This window comes from Arachis duranensis, chromosome 5, assembly GCF_000817695.3.
Source record: "Arachis duranensis cultivar V14167 chromosome 5, aradu.V14167.gnm2.J7QH, whole genome shotgun sequence".
Lineage (NCBI taxonomy): Eukaryota > Viridiplantae > Streptophyta > Magnoliopsida > Fabales > Fabaceae > Arachis > Arachis duranensis.
In genome coordinates this window covers 77882769-77902040 of record NC_029776.3, presented here as the reverse complement: position 1 = coordinate 77902040, position 19272 = coordinate 77882769, and the positions used below count along the sequence as shown (strand labels likewise).

The 19272-nt window shown below is 36.7% G+C and overlaps 1 protein-coding gene across 1 annotated transcript; it reads right to left on the bottom strand.

Annotated features, from left to right (window-relative positions):
* Window positions 1–6473: 6473 nt before the first annotated feature.
* LOC107489625 (UDP-glycosyltransferase 89A2-like) lies at window positions 6474–19266 on the bottom strand. Its single transcript, XM_016110381.2, has 2 exons — window positions 17920–19266; window positions 6474–6739 (listed from the first exon to the last, which is right to left on the bottom strand). Coding segments are annotated over exons 1-2 (1332 nt in total). The 5' UTR covers window positions 19251–19266; the 3' UTR covers window positions 6474–6738.
* Between the last annotated feature and the right edge of the window lie 6 nt (window positions 19267–19272).

Here is a 19272-nt window from a genome sequence, read left to right as displayed (position 1 = left end):
TCCCTCAATTTCAGCCAGGAATTACCTAAAATTACAGAAAAATACACAAACTCATAGTAAAGTCCATAAATGTGAATTTAATATAAAAACTAATGAAAACATCCCTAAAAGTAGCTTGAACTTACTAAAAACTACCTAAAAACAATGCCAAAAAGCGTATAAATTATCCGCTCATCAGTGACGCATGTCACGTGAGCTCATTAATTGCAAATCGGTGGGGGTAAATTTTGGGCCTCCAAAATCCAATCCAACTCATTTCTGAAGCTATTTCAACCCTAATTCAAGTGGAGGCAATGGGGGCAATTAGGTTTAGATTTTTCTATGTTCTTGTCTTAGTTTTCTAGATAGAGAAGCTCCCCCCTCTCTCTAGAATTTAAGTTTTCTTAGTTAATTTTCCTTTAATTTCAGCTTTTAATTCTTGTTCTAATCTAGTTTCATTTATGTTTCCATGCTTTATTGTCTTAGTTCTCTTTGTTCTTGTTCTTAATTTCTCATTTATGTCACTTTTCAATTTATGAACACTCTTGTAAATCTTAATTTTCATTTAATGCAATTTAATGTTTTTATGTTTATTAATATTTAATTGAGTTTTTATTATTATTTTATTGCTTTTGGTAGTTAGATTTTATTTTTAATGCAATTTAATATTATTTTATTTTCATACACACCAAGTGTTTGATAAAATACTTGGTTTAGTATTTACCTAGTTTTTCCTAACCCTTGGCTTTGAATTGAGCACTTTGGTAACCCTTGAGTCATTGATGTCCATTCTTGATTGATATATTAGAGTAGTTAGTTGATTTAGTTTCCACTAACTCTAAGTCTCCCATTAATAGAGTTGACTAGGACTTGTTGATTGCAATCAATTATGCCTATTTGACTTATCCTCGATGTAGGGTTGACTAAGTAGGATTAACTCTTCACAATCATCATGTGTTTGTAGTCAATGGCTAGGATAGGTAACCTTAGCTCTCAATCCATGCCAAGAGGTTTTTAGTACTTGAATTTTCCTTTCTTTGCTTTATTTGCTTTGAATTTTAATTCCTTGCATGCTTGTTTCATTTCTTGCTATTTACATTACTTGCTTCTCTTGTCATCAAACCCCCATTCCCCTTCATAGCCAATAATTGAGCACCTCAATTGTAACTCCTAGAGAAGACAACCCGGGACTTAAAAAAACTCCTGATTACTTTGTATTGATTATGATATCTTTGATTAAAAATTTGATTGGGAGTTAGTTGTTGATCTAGGCTATACTTGCAACGAAGGAATTCTATTTTGCGAAAATCTAGATCGACACTAATTCTCCATATCAGCAGGGCAAGCATATTTCGAAAGTTGGCTTTGTTATGGAGGGCAAGCATATTTAGAAACAAGAAATTCAGGAATAAATCTCCATCTAACACAGTAGCACAAACTGAAATTGGGTCTCTTAAAAAAATTGTCACTCAGTTCAAACCAATTATATATGGACATCAAGAGTTGACTACCAAAAGTATTATAAATGTTACAATCACTGATTTTAATTTGTGAGAGAAGAGATAATATTAAAAGAATCGAATCATATGGAAACTTGTTACCCTATTGTTACCTTGGAATTAGCGTTATAAGTTAGCATCAATAGGCATGCATTGTCACATGTATAAAGCAGGATCAATGTGGTATATCGCCTAAAAAATACATCATACATATAGAAATAAAAGACTTGCATAAATTTAAAGATATAACACTACCATTAATTCCCCACAGAGGATATCAATATAACATTGAAGAGTTATTTCACAAAAGGCCATATTAACAAATTATACTATTGGTAATATAGTAAAGTTCTTTTATGTATCAGTTAGGATCAATTGGGCATAACTATTTTCTTCTCTATTGACATTGTAATTATGAAGCTGATTACTTCCATGTATATAAAGAACAAACGCTGATGAGGTTTGCCCGAAGTATTTACAAAAAATCACAATTTAAACACATATCTAGTGATCCTTGTAAACAATTTTATTTGCATGGTCCTTTTAGGCCATCTTTCAATGTATGGTATATTGTTGTGCCAATTTTGATAAATTAACAGTCCAATGCTCATCACAAAGAAAACGTAAATGATTATTAACAGCATTTAACAGATGTGCTTTGCGAAACCAAGATAGCTCATAATCCCGTATGCTTTGTACTCTACATTGAAAGCTTGTTTCCCATGCATAACATCTGAATCATTTCCGAATACAAAAGACATTTGTTAAGATTATATTTGAACAAGGTCAAATGAATTTTGTTTAAATGTATTCATACTTTACAGTATCCATGGCAGCCAGAATTTCATGCATGATACCAACCCTCTTGTCTGTTTGCTACAGTCCTTCCTTTGTTAGTTTTCTTATTTTGGCAATCACATATGTCTTTTTCCAGAAATAATAACAGAAAAATCATTTATGTATATATTTGAGAAGAATTGCCTAAATATAGAAAGAATAAGTCATTATTGCAGAATGGAAAACATAACAAACACACAATTCTTACTAATCCTAAATTATAAACTATGAATCATTTTACATCTTATAAATGAAATTCATCAACTTTGACCTTAATCTACTATCTATTATATATAAAGGGCATAGGGGAGAGTGGGCATCTAATTTGTTTCTTAAAATACTCTTCTTTATATATGAATAACAACAATGAAATTTAAGCCATCAGAACATCGACTATGCCTCAAGAGGTAAGAAAAAGATTGCAAATTATATTAAATATGTATAATACAGATACAAGTATATTGAGAAATTAAACATTATTATTAGCTTGCTTTTTCTATCAACATTATTAAGAATAAGATATCATTCTTAGTTTAAACTACTAAAGTGTTGGGAAATTTTTAGTGGCCGTTCATTACGCCTTTGATGTGAGGAATAAAACCTTTACACCTGAGGATTTGGATTGTTTTGAACACCGTAAAATATAAGACCCTTTCTACTATCCTGTGACTATATAGGAATCTCTACTATCCCCTTTGTTGGAACATGATATCAAACCCCACTAGTCAGCCTTAGATTAAACTCTAATATTCTATAACATGATTGAATACTTGATGTCAAGACATAGGTGAAAGACATTTTTTTCTAGAAGTACCAATGAAACATGCATTGGGGAACTTTGCATAAGTAGTTAAGGTAATAAATAAATCTATCTCTATGCCAACATGTTTTCGTGGAAACTCATGACTCATAGCTTAAGCAATGAACTAACCTGTAGTGCATTAGTGTCTGTAGTTATCATATTCATAAGTTCCCCAAACGAGAACTTCTTTTAACCTTCGTTAGTTAGCCTAAAAGATTTTCTAACCTTCTTAAAAAAATATAGCTTCGAGTTTATGGAATAACAGTAAACATTCATGCATTCATGCTCATATATAAACATTTGAATTTTGAACTCCATAGTAAAAAAGCTAGTAATATTTAGGTCCTCTTCACTCACTGGGTATAAAATTTACCCATTTTGTAAGAAATTTTTTGTGTGCCTTCAATGAGAGAACAACATTCCACAGCCAAGAAAAACGATTAACAACAACATCCTAAAATTATTTCCAAAAATTCCTTCAAAGTTCAAACTTAGCAGTATCACTAGAAAATGAAGGATTAGAGGTAGTGATATGTGTTATTTCTATTGCAATAAATACTAATCACACAGTTATATACCATTAGTCACATGCATGAATCGAAATGTGGCTGCTCAATTTTTCCTATTTTGATAGCACCACCCACCAAAGATCGCTACAAGAATTTGACAAAATTAGTGATGGACTTTTGTGAGAAATATTTTTTATCACTGATGAGTGAAAATTAAAGCTCACGGATACCGGCAAGTACACCAGATCGTTCAAGTAATATTATAGTGAATGAATATCGTTCCCACGAGGATTAGAGGATTGAGAAAGCAAATATCAGATTAAATACCTAATTAGATTAAAATAACATGGATTGATGAGGGAAAAAATTGTATCTTGCTTGGAACCTTTAGTGCTTGAATGCTTGAGAGACAGTGAACCAGGATGTTGATTGACAGAAGACAATGATGATGAGAGTTAAGGACTTTGGAGATGTTTATGCACTTAGAAAAACCAAACCTTGGTTACTTATTTTGAAGTATGCAAAGATCCTTCATGAGAAATCTTTATTAACTCCTTGGTTCCTCAGTTTTCTTTAATTAACCAATTGTCAATTAATTAATTAAAGAGGTTAAGCACAAAACCTGATTTAGTTTCCAATAAGATTTAAAAGTAGTCCTTAGATCGAATTATATGTCACTTATTCAAGCTAGTCCTATCTAGTTAAACCTTAGAAGAAAACACAATTTTCAAAAGTTGTTCTAATCTGAATTTCACTTATTCAAAATTAGAGTGATTGAAAATCATGTATGTGTCGCACACTAATTAAACCACTATTCCAAGCCAAATTCAAACAGACATGTGAAAGAGTTTTCAAGCTTTAATTCAAGTATTAAATTTTCCAATTATAATAAAAGAATTCAAAAAGGATTGACATACCTTTCGAGACCACTAATTCGAATGAAGAAATAATAACTCAATCATGAAATAGATCAATGCAAGACTTCAAAATAGAATAAACTTAGATTAATAATCCATAGAAAACATAAACAAAGCTCCTAACCCTTTTGACAGAGGATTAGTTACCCAACGAGGAATGAAACAAAACAAGAAGAAACTATGCTGAAGAACCGAGATGTCTTCATCTGCGAACAAAGTTCACTTATTTATATCCTAATTTTAGAATTCAAATTCAAAGTATCCTAATCTCATCTTTTGGAGAGAAAGATAAGATAACTAATTAATGCCTTTAAATTTGAATCAAAACAATAATCCAAATCTAATCTTGAAATAAATCCTAACAACCAAATATTTTATATTTCTAGAAAGAATTAATAACTAATCTTCTGAAATCTTGAATCTTTTGGATGTGATTAAGGCTTCTAATGATATGATGATTGAGACTGTGCCTTAATTGTTACATCTTGGGAGTTTGGAAAGTATCTTTACGCTTGGCTTGTATAGAGAACTTTGGGAGTGTATCCCAATTACACCTTCAAGAGAGCTATCCGCTAGACTTCTAGTAAGGTATGCCGGGAATGCATGTTTGGAGAGAGGGACCACCAGGCATGGGGCCTTGGCCGCCGGGCGTGCATGGTGAAGTATGGGGCACTATTTTTTGCGTCCAAAAATGATGGTATTGTGTGGTTCAAACTAAATGCCCACTACAGATATATACATATCATTTTGAAGCTTTGAATGTTAGCTTTGTAACTCAATTGAAACTGCCTCATTTGGACATCTTTAGCTCTAGTTATGATCACCTGAGTATGAAGAGGTCAGCGTTGAGATCTTGTATGCCGGGCTTCTAGACATGCATGCTGGGCTTGTGTGTTTGTGCTCTAGTTTTCTCCCTTTTAGGCATGGTTTTCCTACTTAGGGTACAGTTTTACTACCCTTAAACTGTACTTGTGTTTTCTTTGTAAAAAATAAAATTTTTTGCTCATTTTTTAGCCAAAAACTCCTGAAAATACAAAAATACTATCCAACTCCAAATATTTGATTATTTATGAATTTTCATTAGAAAACATAAGAAATTTGATTAAAACCTAAGAAAATAAATAAAAAAGAACCTAAAAATCGCTTAAGATGATGTATCATCAGTCACTTCTGTCACTAACTAGCGAGGAATCAATGACGTACTAATGACAAAATTAATGAACAGACACAAAATATCCAAACTTGAGAAAACTAACTGATAAGCGAGAGATTCGCGAGTAAGTTTGTTTCTCACAAATTGAGTCTTGTAGCTAAAAAAAGAGCAGGAAAAATTTTCTCGCTAATTTGTCACAAATTAATTAGTGAGTGACAATGTTCTAGCAAATCAGTTACTTAGGAGTTCAATAGAATAAAAGTAAAGTAGTGAGGGATATTGTTGTCACTGTTCCGTCGCAAGTGTTTGATATAAATTAGAGAGAAATAATTCACACACTAGTTCGTCACTAAATAAACTTTGTGCGAAATAGTAAGGAACAATGTTCCTAGCTAATTCATCATAAAGACTTGAAATGCATTTTGTGATGGAAAATTTCCTAGCTAATATGTCACTAAAGTTTTTATTTTTAGCGAGCAAGTTGTTTCTCCCTAATTTGTCACATAATATTGTAAAATTCAAATTAGATTAGCATGGAAAATGTAACACCCTAATATTCAAATCCTTATGCTCGAGTATAAGTTAATGATAATAAGGTGGCACGACTCAAGGAGGATTTATAATACATGTATATAGTTAAAATAAATTATTAAACGAGAAGCTTGAAAGGATTTAAATGAAAACTGCGAGCATAATACACACATGCAGCGTCTGAAAGCATTCGGATAAGCGGGGTAAAATAAAATGTAAAGGTGGAATAGAGTATATATATATATATATATATAGCCACTAGTCATGACCGGCGAAGATTAGGTTGACTAGGATTACAATGATGAAAGCAGTTGACAACAATATTTTCTATTTTTGCCAATAATTACATCAAGGCTTCTATAAGCAAGTTTTCAAAATGAAATACATATACATCATAAAATTTTTCAAAATAAAGAAAGAGAGAAATCTAAGCAAAATATAAACAGAGCTCAAGATCATTTCACCGTCTTCCAAACAAACTTCAAATCACTTTGGAGTATCAAGACCTGCATCTGAAAAATAATAGATAAATACACAATGAGAACCTCCGACCCATGAGTTTCCAGTACAGTAAAAATGCCAAGTAAATACAATATAAGGTAACGAAAACTCACTAAGTAATCTTAAACTTCCACATAACAATCTTTCCATGCTAGGTTCTCACTAATCCATGATTAGGTAAGTATCTGAAGGGATTCTACTCTAATTCACTTTCTTCTTTATTTTCACAACTCACCAACTTTAACTAGAACAACCTTCAGATTGTTTGAACTCATTGATCCTATCTCAATACATCAAATTTCCACCCAAAGCAAGTGGAATCACTCTACTGTATCTACCCCGGGAGCTCAAATTATCTCATTCAATATTTATCTTTATTATTCATTCATTTCACCATTTCATCTCATCAAGGACAGCCCTCAGCGTCAACCGACACTAGCATGAGGGACTTCTCAGATATGCAAACACAAGCAAGATAAACAAATAAACCACAAGTATAGTCAACTAAAGCAATTAGCACAAAGTCATTTAATATGCACAAATTAACAAGCCAAAAGTATAGCAAACCCAAACAAAGCAATTAAGTGCAAATGATGCATGTCTACCCTATGGCTAATGAGCTCATCTGTCAATTATACAGCCAAAACTCGACACACTTGGTAGCTAACCCGGATATCGTCTCTCAACACGAAGGAATCCTCAACTTTCCAGGAGGGAATCCTTAACCTCCCATTTAGAGAGAGACTGTGATGTAATGATAGGGAATCCTAAACCTCACTCGTTCATATCACAACTAGAAATTGAATCGAAGAAAATTCTCAACCTTCTCCATTCAATTTCCTGATGTAACAAGAGAGAAAATTCTCAACCTCACCTGCCCACCTCAACAAGAGAGGAATCCTCATCCTCAGCTTGTCTATCACAACAAGAGAGAGAATCCTCAATCTTAACTTGCCTATATGTGAGCAGGATAAAGCCACCGTCCTCACCACAACAATTCAAATCTCAACTATAATGACAACACGAGAGAGGGAGTCCTCAACCTCAACTCGCCTATTCATTCTGGGATATACTGCCTGTCATATTCTTGGGATATAGTGCCCGACACACTTCTCAATCTTAATTTCATCAAAATCTTCATTTATTGTATATAACTTATAATCCGAAGGGAATCCTCAACCTCTCCAATCCGTCACCTATTTACCAAAATCAGGCTTTCTACTCCCCATCACTCATTATCAAACTTGTACTCAATCTTATTTCACTTCATTCATAGTCATATTCGTAATCAATGATCGTCATCTATTATTATCATAATCATTCTCATCTTCCTTAATCGAATCAATCATCATCTTTCCTCATCATGATGATCATCCTCATCATCCTCATTACATTTAATCCATCTTTCTTCAATTCACTAACTCAACTCATACGTTCTCATTCTTAACTCTTCTACCCTCTATTATACCAGCTCTAGACTCATAACAGAATTTACAGAGGTTTAGAAGGCTCAAAGAATGGTTGAGAACTTAAAAATTCACTTTTCAGTAAAATAGGGGTGATTGTGTACGTATGCACATTTTACGCACGCATGAGTGTAAACTTGAAAATCTCGCGTACGCGGACCACCTTCGCATACGCTTGAGTTTCAAAAGACATGGTCATGTGCGTGAGCCACATTCACGTATGCGGGAGCACTTAGCCGAGCTAAATTCTCGCGTACGCATGAGTGTTTTTTGCATACGCATGCATACCAGGTTTTCAAAAGCTTATATGCTACAGAATTTAATTTTCCACCCGATTTTCAAACTTGTATAACTTTTTGTACAAAATTCATTTTTCAATCAATCTTGAACCATTGGAAAGATTTTTAAATAAATTTTCATAAAAATCTAGTTTTATTGAATTCTCAACTCCAAGGATTGAGTTACGGCCCGTCGAATTTGGTCAAAAATTCACTTTTACCCAAAAATAGAATTTTCCAATTTTCTCAAACCTCATAAACTCCTTGTCCCAAAATAAACCAAAACCATACAAAAGCAATTCCTACATAGTTTCAACATACATATCATCATTCTCTACCTCCCTAACCATTCATTAGCTAGCAATTTAACTTCCAATTATAAAATTATCAAAGCCTCATTTCTTCAACAATAAATTCCACAATCTCTAACTCAATCACAAACCTAATCATTCATTTCAACAATCTCCATCATTATTCAATAACTACCAACCCAACCAAATTTTACATCATGTTCTCACATTCAAATTCATCAACTCATCAATTTCATCAATTTTAATCAAAAACTCATAAACCACCAATCACTATTCACAACCAAATCCAACAACTCATCAATTGCAACATTTTAATTTCAACCAATCATGCAATTCAATCCTATTCTTAAGGAAATCTAGCCTAGGACTTCATTTCACATTACATGATTTTTAAATAAAACTTAAATTGTACCTCTTAAGAAGCCAAAATCAACCTTCAAATCTTGAAATCCACTAAGTCCAAATTCCAATTTCACCTCCGCCAAGCTCAAGCACCACCAATAATTAATTCAATACCTTCAAAACTCAATCTACACTAATTTCACATAATATACACAATACTCAATAACTAAGGCTTCAATAACTAGGGCTACATAGGGAGAGTAGTCCTTACCTTTACCGACTGAATTTAGTGATGAAAACTAGCTAGAACTTAAGCTAGAGCTCCCCCTAAACACATGAATCACCAAGTTTCATGAACACACAAGCCAATAACGTGATTTTCAAACCAAAACCAAAACTGGAGATTGGTGAAGGAAGTGCTTACTAAAATGTTTAGATAGAATTGAAGATGGCGAGATAGGCTTCGCGTGGCCACAAATGGTATGACGATCAAAGCTCTAGAGAGATAGTTATGGATATTTGAAGATCACAAGGAGTTTATGATTTTCTCTCTTCTTCCTCTCTTCTCCTCAGCCATGTATCTCTCTTCAAAGTGGAGAAATGTGTTGTCTTGTGTTGAAAAAGCGGGTTTATATAGTGTGGACTTGGACCCACTTGGGCCGGTTCACTCGATTTAGCTCAATGGCCCGATTTTGGGCTAAAACCTCTAAGATTAGTATTTTAATGCGTATTCTAATTATTTTCACTTCCCCTATAATGAATTTTAATTTCTTAATCCTCTTCACTCATAAATATCTAGAGAAGTAATGCCAAAGGCATCAGAACATCGTGAATAGTGCGAAGGCGAGTTTCTCGAATCTGGAGTATCGCATCTCAGCGTTTTAGAAGACCTTACTTATGAAGTATACGGGGATTTGGTCATTTGCTTGTCTTCTTGGATGAGAGCTGCTGCTATCGCTTCCTCTATTATAGAAATGAAGAGGTAAAACGTCTCTCTCGTTCTTGGTCTTGAGAGTATGGGGGCTCTGCTAGTATTCTTTTGAAGTACTGAAAAGCCTCTTCGCATTTAACATATGAACAATATGCCCTTTTCATGAGTTTGAAGAAAGGGATGGCTTTTTGGGCCGAGGCTCCGAGGAAGCATGAGAGAGCACTGAGTTGTGCCATTAGTCTTTGGACATCCTTAAGGTTTACAGGGCTGCTCATCTCAAGGATGGCCTTACACTTTTCTAGGTTTGTTTCTACTCCTCATTGTGTGATCATGAAGCCCAGGAACTTCCCGACCTCCATGCCGAAGGTGCACTTTGTTAGGTTGAGGCACATTTCGTGCTTCCTTAGTGTACCCAGTATAAGCTTTAGGTCGTCAATGACTTCCTCTCTAGTTTGAGTTTTGGCTATCATGTCGTCAATGTAGACCTCCAGTTTGGTCCTTGAGAGATCTTTAAAGATCTTGGTGACGAGCCGCTTGTAGGAAGCCTTGACATTTTTCAACTTAAAGGGCATGACTGTATATAGCAGTATGTGCCTTCGGGGGTTATGAACGCAGTTTTCTCCTCGTCTAGTCAGTGCATTGGTATTTGATTGTACCCGGAGCACGCATCCATAAAGCTGAGGTACTAGTGTCCCAAGGCAGCATCTACTACTCCATCAATGTTTGGCAAAAGGTCTCGGATGAAGCCCGCTTTAAGTAGGCTCTTGACTTTCTTTTTGAACTCGAACGCTCGGTCTGTAGATATCTTTCTTCTTCTTTATGCTACTGGCTTGGCTTCGGAGTTTACGACCAATCGATGAGACATCAATTATGGGTGTATTCTTGGCATGTCAGTCGGGATGAAGGCGAATAGGTTTTTGTTTTGCCTTAAGATCTCTACGAGTTCGCCTTTTAGGCTAAAGGGCAAGTTTTTATTAATGAATGTGAATTCCTATCTATAATTTTTCCATGTCTTTCTCTGACTCTGGTCTCGGCTGATCATCTTGTCGTGCGTCGAGGTCGGCTAGGAAGATCCCTGCCGCGTCTCAAGATCGCTTCCGGAGAGGTAGGCTAGCATTGTCGCATTCTACTATGACTTCCCGGTTACCGTGTATTGTTCCAATGGTGCCGTTGTTGGATTGAAATTTCATGATGAGAAACTTGGTGAATATGACGGCAAATAGGTCATTGATTATTTTCCTCTCCAAGATGATGTTGTAAGCTGTGGTGTTTTTAAGGACCACGAATTTGGAGAGTATTGATTACCTCTAGCTTCTAGTTCCAATGGTTATTAGCAGTACGATGGATCCTTCTAGTTTGAGAAAGTTGTTTTCGAGTCTGGTCACTCTGTTGCAGTGGCTTTGTAGATTTTCATTTCGGAGTCCGAGTTTGTTGAAGGCTATTCTAAAGAGGATGTTGGAATTAGCTCCGGTGTCTACTAGTATTCGTTTTACTAATCCGATTCTGACCTTTATTGAGATGAGGAAGGGGGTATCCTCCGCTGAAATGTCATTTTGGAAATCATCAGGGGAGAATGTAATGGCTCCTAACAGACAGGGGGTTGTGTCTCATCTTTCATGTAGTACTTGAAGATCTTTTTCAGCTTTGACTTGGATTTTTTTGGTGCATCTTTTCCCATAATCACATTCACTATTATAGTCGGGTCAATTTCTAGGCTTTCTTAGTGCGCTTGTCGCATCATCCTAGGATTGCACCCTTCTCGCTCTGGTGATCTTACATGTTCGACTTTTCGGGGTTCCTAGATGATCTTGGCAAAATCGGAAAGTTTACTATTTTGAATGCCTTGTTCTAGGGCATCTTTCTGGTCGAAGCAGTCTTGAGTTTTGTGGTTGTATCTCCTGTGATAGTCGCAATATAGGCTTTTGTTACCGCCTGTTCATTCCTTCAATTGTCGTGCCTTCAGGAGGATGCCTCGCTCTGTTATCTGGTGATAGATTTCTACGATTAGGGCTGGTAGGGGTGTGTAGTTTGTGAATTTTTCCACTCTGGGTGGTCGGTTGGTGGAGGCAGGTTTTAAGTGCTCATTTAGGGTTTCTTTGGGAGGGGTTTGCTTTATGGCACTGCCTTGCCATGGTGCTGCATATTGGCGGCCATGACTTGGCTGACCTCTTTGTTGTTTATGTACTCCCTTGCCATGTTCTGAATTTCATGCATTGTCCACACCGATTTGGTGGTTAGGTGCTTCCAAAAGTCTTCATTTATGAGTTCGTTAGTCAGACAAAAGCTGGCCACTGAGTTCGTGAGCCTGTCGACCATTAGGCACCGTCATTGAACCTGTCGAGGTACTTTCTTGTGGGTTTGTCTTGTCGTTGGGTGACTCCAAGCAGGATGATCGAGTGCTTAGCTTTGGCAATTCTAGTAGTAAATTGTGCCATAAACTTTCTGGAGATATCGTCAAAAATGGCGATCGAGTCATTCGGCAGGGCGTTAAACCATGAATTCCCTACATCGAACTGTATTGGCGGCTCCTTCTAGGTTCATCCTAGCTTCGAAAGTCATTAGGTGTTCCTAGGGGTCTTTCGTACTATTGTATTTCATATCGGTCGGTTTGTCAAAACCTTTTGGTAGCTTGGCTTTTAGGATTCTTTCAGAGAACGGGATGGCTCCTATTATGATATACTCACTTTTTGTCCTTTGGGATCTCGGCGCTGCCTTCTATCTTCATCGCTTCGTTGGCATTCTAGTTCGTGGGAGATGCTACGATTTTGGCGTTTAATATGATACCAATCAGGGGATTTATCATTTTAGGTTTCTCACCGTGATCGGCTTTTAGAGGTCGTTTGACTTGTATGCTCTAACTGGTATCGCTCTTTGGAATTTGGCCCTCTAGGGTCTGTACCCTCCCAAACAGCTCTTGAATGATATGGATCGCCTTTTCTCCCAGGCCATCGGTATTTTTGGGAATCCAGTCTTCTCATACTTGTACTACACTAGTTACCTTCCTGTGGGTTGGCGGGGGAGTATTACTTTATGGCTTATGTATTAGGTTTGGTGGGTCTGGTTTGTCGTGATGACTTAAGGATCGCTCCTCGAATTCTTCTGCCATGCTGTCAAGACTTGGCTGGTCCCCATAGATGGCGCCAATGTACAAGATGTCACTCATACAGGTTGTGAGAGGGATCAGATACTAGCCGGTCTTGATGATGACATGTCGAACTCTTGGATCGGTAGGGGGTGATACCTACAAAGACACTCCGATGCTCAAGTCAGAATAGATCTGAGATGTATAGGAGGGGATTAGTCACATACCTAATGGAGTCCTTAGCTCCGTTTATATCATGGTTTTGAAAACCAGACCGGACTAGCCGGTCGAATCGGTTCAACTAGAACCTGTGATAAAAGCGGTCCGGTCCGCTGTTTATAACCACTGGAGAGAGAACCACCTCAAAACTAACGAACCGGCCGAGAACTGGCCGGTTGGACTGGACCGGCAGCTGGCCAGTTCGAATAAAATGACACCGTATTTTTATCTATATAAAAAAAAGCCAGAACCATTCGTGAACCAACCCCCCCTTCTTCCCCCAATCATTCGTGCACTCCTTGGAGACCTCTATAGCAAAGCAAAACCCTAGCCCTTCATTGCTACTGCCGTCCCCAGGTCCTCGGTGCCACTTCTTCTTCCTCTTCCCTGTGTCTGGAACCCAGGTAACTCGGCACGTCGTCTTCATCTTCGCTGGCTTCTCTATTCGTGGCATGGAGTAGCTCACCATCGGTTTGCGGCTTGCCATTGTCTCGCCTATCGCCTCGTCTCGCCAGTTGCCGTCCGTGTCTCTGTCGAAAGTTAGTGGCCCTGCTTTCAATTCTTCGCTTTCACTTCTTCCTTTTAATTTTTGAATGTTTGGTATTCTTCTTCATTTGAAGTTCTGAAATTCTTGTTCTTGTAATATTTTGTAATTGCCTGTTGCTGATGGATTTGTCTTGTATTTACTGGTTGGTGATGGTTGTAAATTTTTTTTTCAAATTTACTAATGGCTCGATAGCTCTGTTAGTATGTTTTAGTGTTTTACTATTTTGTAATTGTTGGAAAGTGATGGCTCTAAAATTTTTGTTCAAATTTACTAATGGCTCTGTTTTGTAATTACTAGTTGCTAAAGGCTCTTAATTTTTTGTTCAAATTTACTGATGGCTTTGTTTTGTAATTGCTGGCTTTGTTTGTAATTGTTGGGTGAAAGTTTAGTGTTTTGTGGTTATTAGTTAATGTTTTGGTTTGTTTGTTGCTGAATGCTATAAGTAAAATTTAGATATGGTCTTGTTGATGATTTTTTTTATTTCTCATTGTGCTGCGTCTATTTTTAATTTCATATTTGTTTTATTAATTTCAGTTATGAATAAGAGTATTAATCAAGAAGCGATTGCTAATAATAATGCATTTGTGAATAATAACTTGCCTGCCAATCCTCCTATTTTGAATGATGCTGCTAATCCTAATCCCCCTAGTACTAACGATAGTCAGTCATAACATTTTTCTAATTTACGGGGAAGAACAGATTTAGCTTGGAATATGTTACTCTACAAATAGTGAATAAAAAATCATAATATCAATGTTTATTTTATCTACAAGTTTTCAATGGAGGCAGAATTCACAGGATGAAGAAACATCTAGCAAAGATTATTGGAGATGTGAAAAAATGTCCTAAAGTTCCATATGATATGGAAAAACAGATGAAAAATTTAATGAAAGAAATTCAGACCAACAAAAACAAATGAAAAGTAAGTTTTAGTGAAAAGGGCGGTGATGAGGTAGAGGATGCAATTGATGAAGCAATAGTTCAAGAAGAACAGCAGCGTACTTCGAGTCAGCAAGTGGTTAGAGGCGATGCAAAAAAGAAAGCCAAAGTCATTCTTTCTATGTTTGTACCAAGAACAACTCCAGGAACTCAACCAAGTCTTAAAAGTGTTTTGAAAAACAAAGAGGCGATACACGAGGTTGATAAATGGTTTGCTTGGTGGATTTTGGATTGTAAAATTCTATTTAATGTTGTGATGTTGCCATTTTTCCAAGATATGCTAGATGGTGTTGCTGATATTGGACCTGGTTACAAGGGTTCTTCTTATGATAAGTTAATGGTTCACTTGTTAGCTGATCGTAAAAGAGAATGTCAAATGCTAGTTGATAGTTATAGGAGTGCATGGAGAGAAACTCGATGTACCCTCATGGCTGGTGGTTGGACAGATCAAAGACAAAGAACGTTAATTAATTTCCTGGTGTATTATTCTAAAGGTTTGTGCCTTGGGAAATCAATAGATGCTTTCAGTATCATAAAAAATGCTTTACACTTGTACAATTTGTTTTCTGAGGTGATTGAATGGATTGACCCTGATGATATTGTGCATGTTGTGACTGACAATACGGCCAATTATGTTACTGCTGGTAGGCTTATCAATCAGAAATATGATAATATCTATTAGTCACCATGTGCTACTCATTGCCTTAATCTTATCTTGAAAGATATAAGCAGCATGGCGCATATTTCTAACCTTGCAACATATGCTTCAAAGATCACAGTATTTGTGTACAATCATATGATTTTCTTATCTTAGTTTAGAAAAAGACCTAATTGGAGAGAAATTGTATGTCCTGGTGCAACCCATTTTGCAACCGTGTTTATCACATTGAAGAGCATCTTTGAGCATAAAACAGATTCGCAAGCATTCAGTGTAGATTCATTCTTTACTGGTCACAAATTAGAAAAGAGTGCTACTGGTAGAGTTGTGAGAGCTATTATTTTGGATAGCAAATTTTGAGATGATTGCTTTACTGCATATAAACTTGTAGGCCCTCTGATTAAATTGTTGAGACTTGTTGATGCTGATAACAAACCATCTTTGGGATATGTTTATGAAGGAATGCTAAGGGCAGAAGATGCAATTTAAAATATGTTTAAGCAAAACAAGACTGCATATCAGCCGTACAAAGATATTATCAACTCAAAATGGGACAAGCATTTGAAGAAAGATCTTCATGCGACAGCTTACTTCCTGAATCCTGCATTCTTTCTTAATGAAAATTATAAAGAAGCACCTGATGTTATGCGAGATTTGCTTGATCTTGTTACCTTGTATTGAAAGTGTAACAATTTGGATTCAGTTGAGGCAATAAAAGAAATATATTTATATAGAGATCGGAAGGAATGCTTTGATAGACGAGAAGCTATTCTAGCTGTATCTAAACTTAAGCCTGGTAAGAATATTTGAATATTTGTTTAAGTAATAGTAACTTGTTTTATGCTTTTATGTTCTTAATTGATAAATTCTAATATGTTATGGTTTTATAATTGGTAGATGAATGGTGGAGGTTATTCGGTAATTTTGCTCCATGTTTACAAAAAATAGTTGTTCGTATTCTTAGTCAATCATCTGCTTCTTCTGGGTGTGAGAGAAATTGGAGTCTTTTTTACCAGATTCATACAAAAAGAAGAAATAGATTGGAACATGATAGACTGAATGATATTATTTATGTTACTTATAATTTGCGTCTTAAATCCAGGTAATATATGTTTCATGCAATATTATATTATTTCATATGTAATCTTCATCATAACAAATTTGTAAATTATTAATTATTCATATATTGTATTTAACTTTTTAGGAAGGAAAAAAAGAAAGCAAAAGAAATAATATAATCCAATTGATTATGAAAGCATCAATTTAGTTGACTTTTGGGTGACAGAAGAGGTTGTAGACAAAGAGTCTGATCTTCTTAGTAATTTCGATGACTTATTGCGTGAGTATTATAGTTTATTTTCTAATGATTTATTAGAATGTTTTTAGTTTATAATATAATATAACATGTGTATTTTATTAGGTGATATTGATGCTGATTTATATCAAAGTAGCGGTGGTAGTAGTGGTTTTTATGCTACATCTCTTGATTCTTCTGCTCAAAAGGGTGGAAATGAAGGTGAAGATGATCCCACCGAAGCAAATTTGCAACAAGTTCTTGCAAATTTTGATGATTGATAAATCATGATGTTGGGATTTAATATTTAGATATATTTTTTTACTATTTAACTTTTGAGTTTGTATTTTGATAAGATCATATGAATTTGGTTGATGATATTTTATATAATGTTTTAAATTTCGAAGATATTTTAAGATATATATTAGACTATAATTATATTTTAGAATGTTTATTTATAATTTATTTATTATTCTATTCTAAAATAGTTTTTTCAGTTGAACCACCGGTTAGACCGGTTGGACTAGTGAACCAGTGAACTAGTGAGTAGAGCAATTTGATGATCGGTTCGATTCTCAGAACCTTGGTTTAAATAATGTGTAGTTGTTATCTTATCTTATTGGCCAAGATAGGATAAAGGAGGTATTTGAATTTGGATGTTAGACCAGAAATTCCTACGCCGGTTTGCGATTACTTGGCCTGGGGCCGTGGTGGTGACCTAAGCCCGGGTAACCAAGTTCGGCGAAAGGACCTGAATACCGGGTTTAGAATAATCACCAATACAAATATCATCAACATTAATATTATTTTATTTTATTTCTTATTCAATGCTATTTTTTTCTTTAAAATATTTTCGTACTACAAATACTTTTTTTTTATGATATCTTTTTCAGCAATGGACTTTAATTTCTCTACTTAATCATCATTGATGAAGAAATTTTTTAAAAATAAACTTATTAATAGTTTACGAGAGTTTACAATCTTCACAAATTATAAATAAAACTTCTATAAAACTAATTTTTATTATTATTTAACCAATTTTTTGAAAAAAAAAATAAAAAAATGAGAAGAACCAGGTTGAATTTTACTATAAATAATATAATGCAATGTAATGTAATACATACCAGCATCGTTCCTCCTTTACACTGAGCAGCACCAAGAGCTCTACGAGTTCATCCAACTCCTTAGAGGACTGCCCACCATTTCCAACAGCCTTCGCGGCTTCCTCCCTCAACCACTTTGCCTTCCTCCTCCGTGGGTTTTCCGGCCCCATCGTGCCTGCAATGGCCCGGCCCAACTCATCCGGATCGGGTGTCAAACTGGCCCCCTCGCACACCGTCACGCCCACCCCCATGTCTTTCACCAATAGCCTGGCGTTCACGAACTGGTCAGCCTCCATGGGCCACCCAAGAATCATGACTCCCTCCGTCACAGCCTCCAGCACCGAGTTCCACCCACAGTGGCTCAAGAACCCGCCCACGGCCCGGTGGCCCAAAATCACCACCTGCGGAGCCCAGGTCCTCACCACAAGACCACGACCCGAAACCCGTTCAGCAAACCCATCTGGTACGGGTCCGCACCCTTCCTTCACGACCCAAACGAATGGGATCATCGATCTTTCCAATCCTAAAGCAAGCCCTTCCATTTGTTGCTTTGATAACACTTTCTGACTCCCAAAGCAAACATACAAAACTGCACCCTCCTCCCACTTATTCAACCACCTCAGCAAAGTGTCATGTCCTTTTTCGTTCAGGCTCTGGTCGGCCCGATTGAAACCCAACGGGCCGACAGCAAGGACCCTTCCGGGTTTTAAGCCAGCTCGAAGGTGGTTCAAATATGGTTCTTCCAAGGCCTGGAACGTGTTGAACACCGATGCCCAGCTTGTGGGATTCGCAAATGCGAATCCCTCTTTGACCAGCTCGGCGTCCGGGTCAGAATCCTTGTATCGGAGGAAAATGGAAGGAAGATGCTCCCGCGGAAACGATGGTGTTCCGGGGAGGCCAGGGAACTCAAACTCTCTGGTTTGTGGCGGAAGGGGAAGGAGGTTCCGCCAGCAGTGGTGGGAGACGGCGGTGAGGAAGGCGCCGGAGGAGAAGAATGCAATTCTCTTGATACCGATTTTGTCAGCGATTTGTTGAGTCCATCCAAGGAAGAAATCAGAGATGAGAGCCAAAGGGGGGTTGGTTTGGGATCTAAACCACTGGATGATTGGGGTTTGGAGTTTAGAGAGGGCGTTGATGAAGGGGTAGTTTCCAGTGTTACCAACCTCACGGACGTTTTCTGCACCTGCGGGGAGGTTGGGGTGAGAAGGGAAAGGGAGCGTAAGTGTATGGATGGTTGTTGTGTGGGTTGTTAAGAGGGGTTCGAGGGTTGAGAGATTGTTTGGTGTGATTATTATGGTGATGGTGAGACCGTATAGTGCTAGTTTGTGGGTGAGGTCTAGGAGCGGGAGCATGTGGCCTTGAGCAGGGTATGGG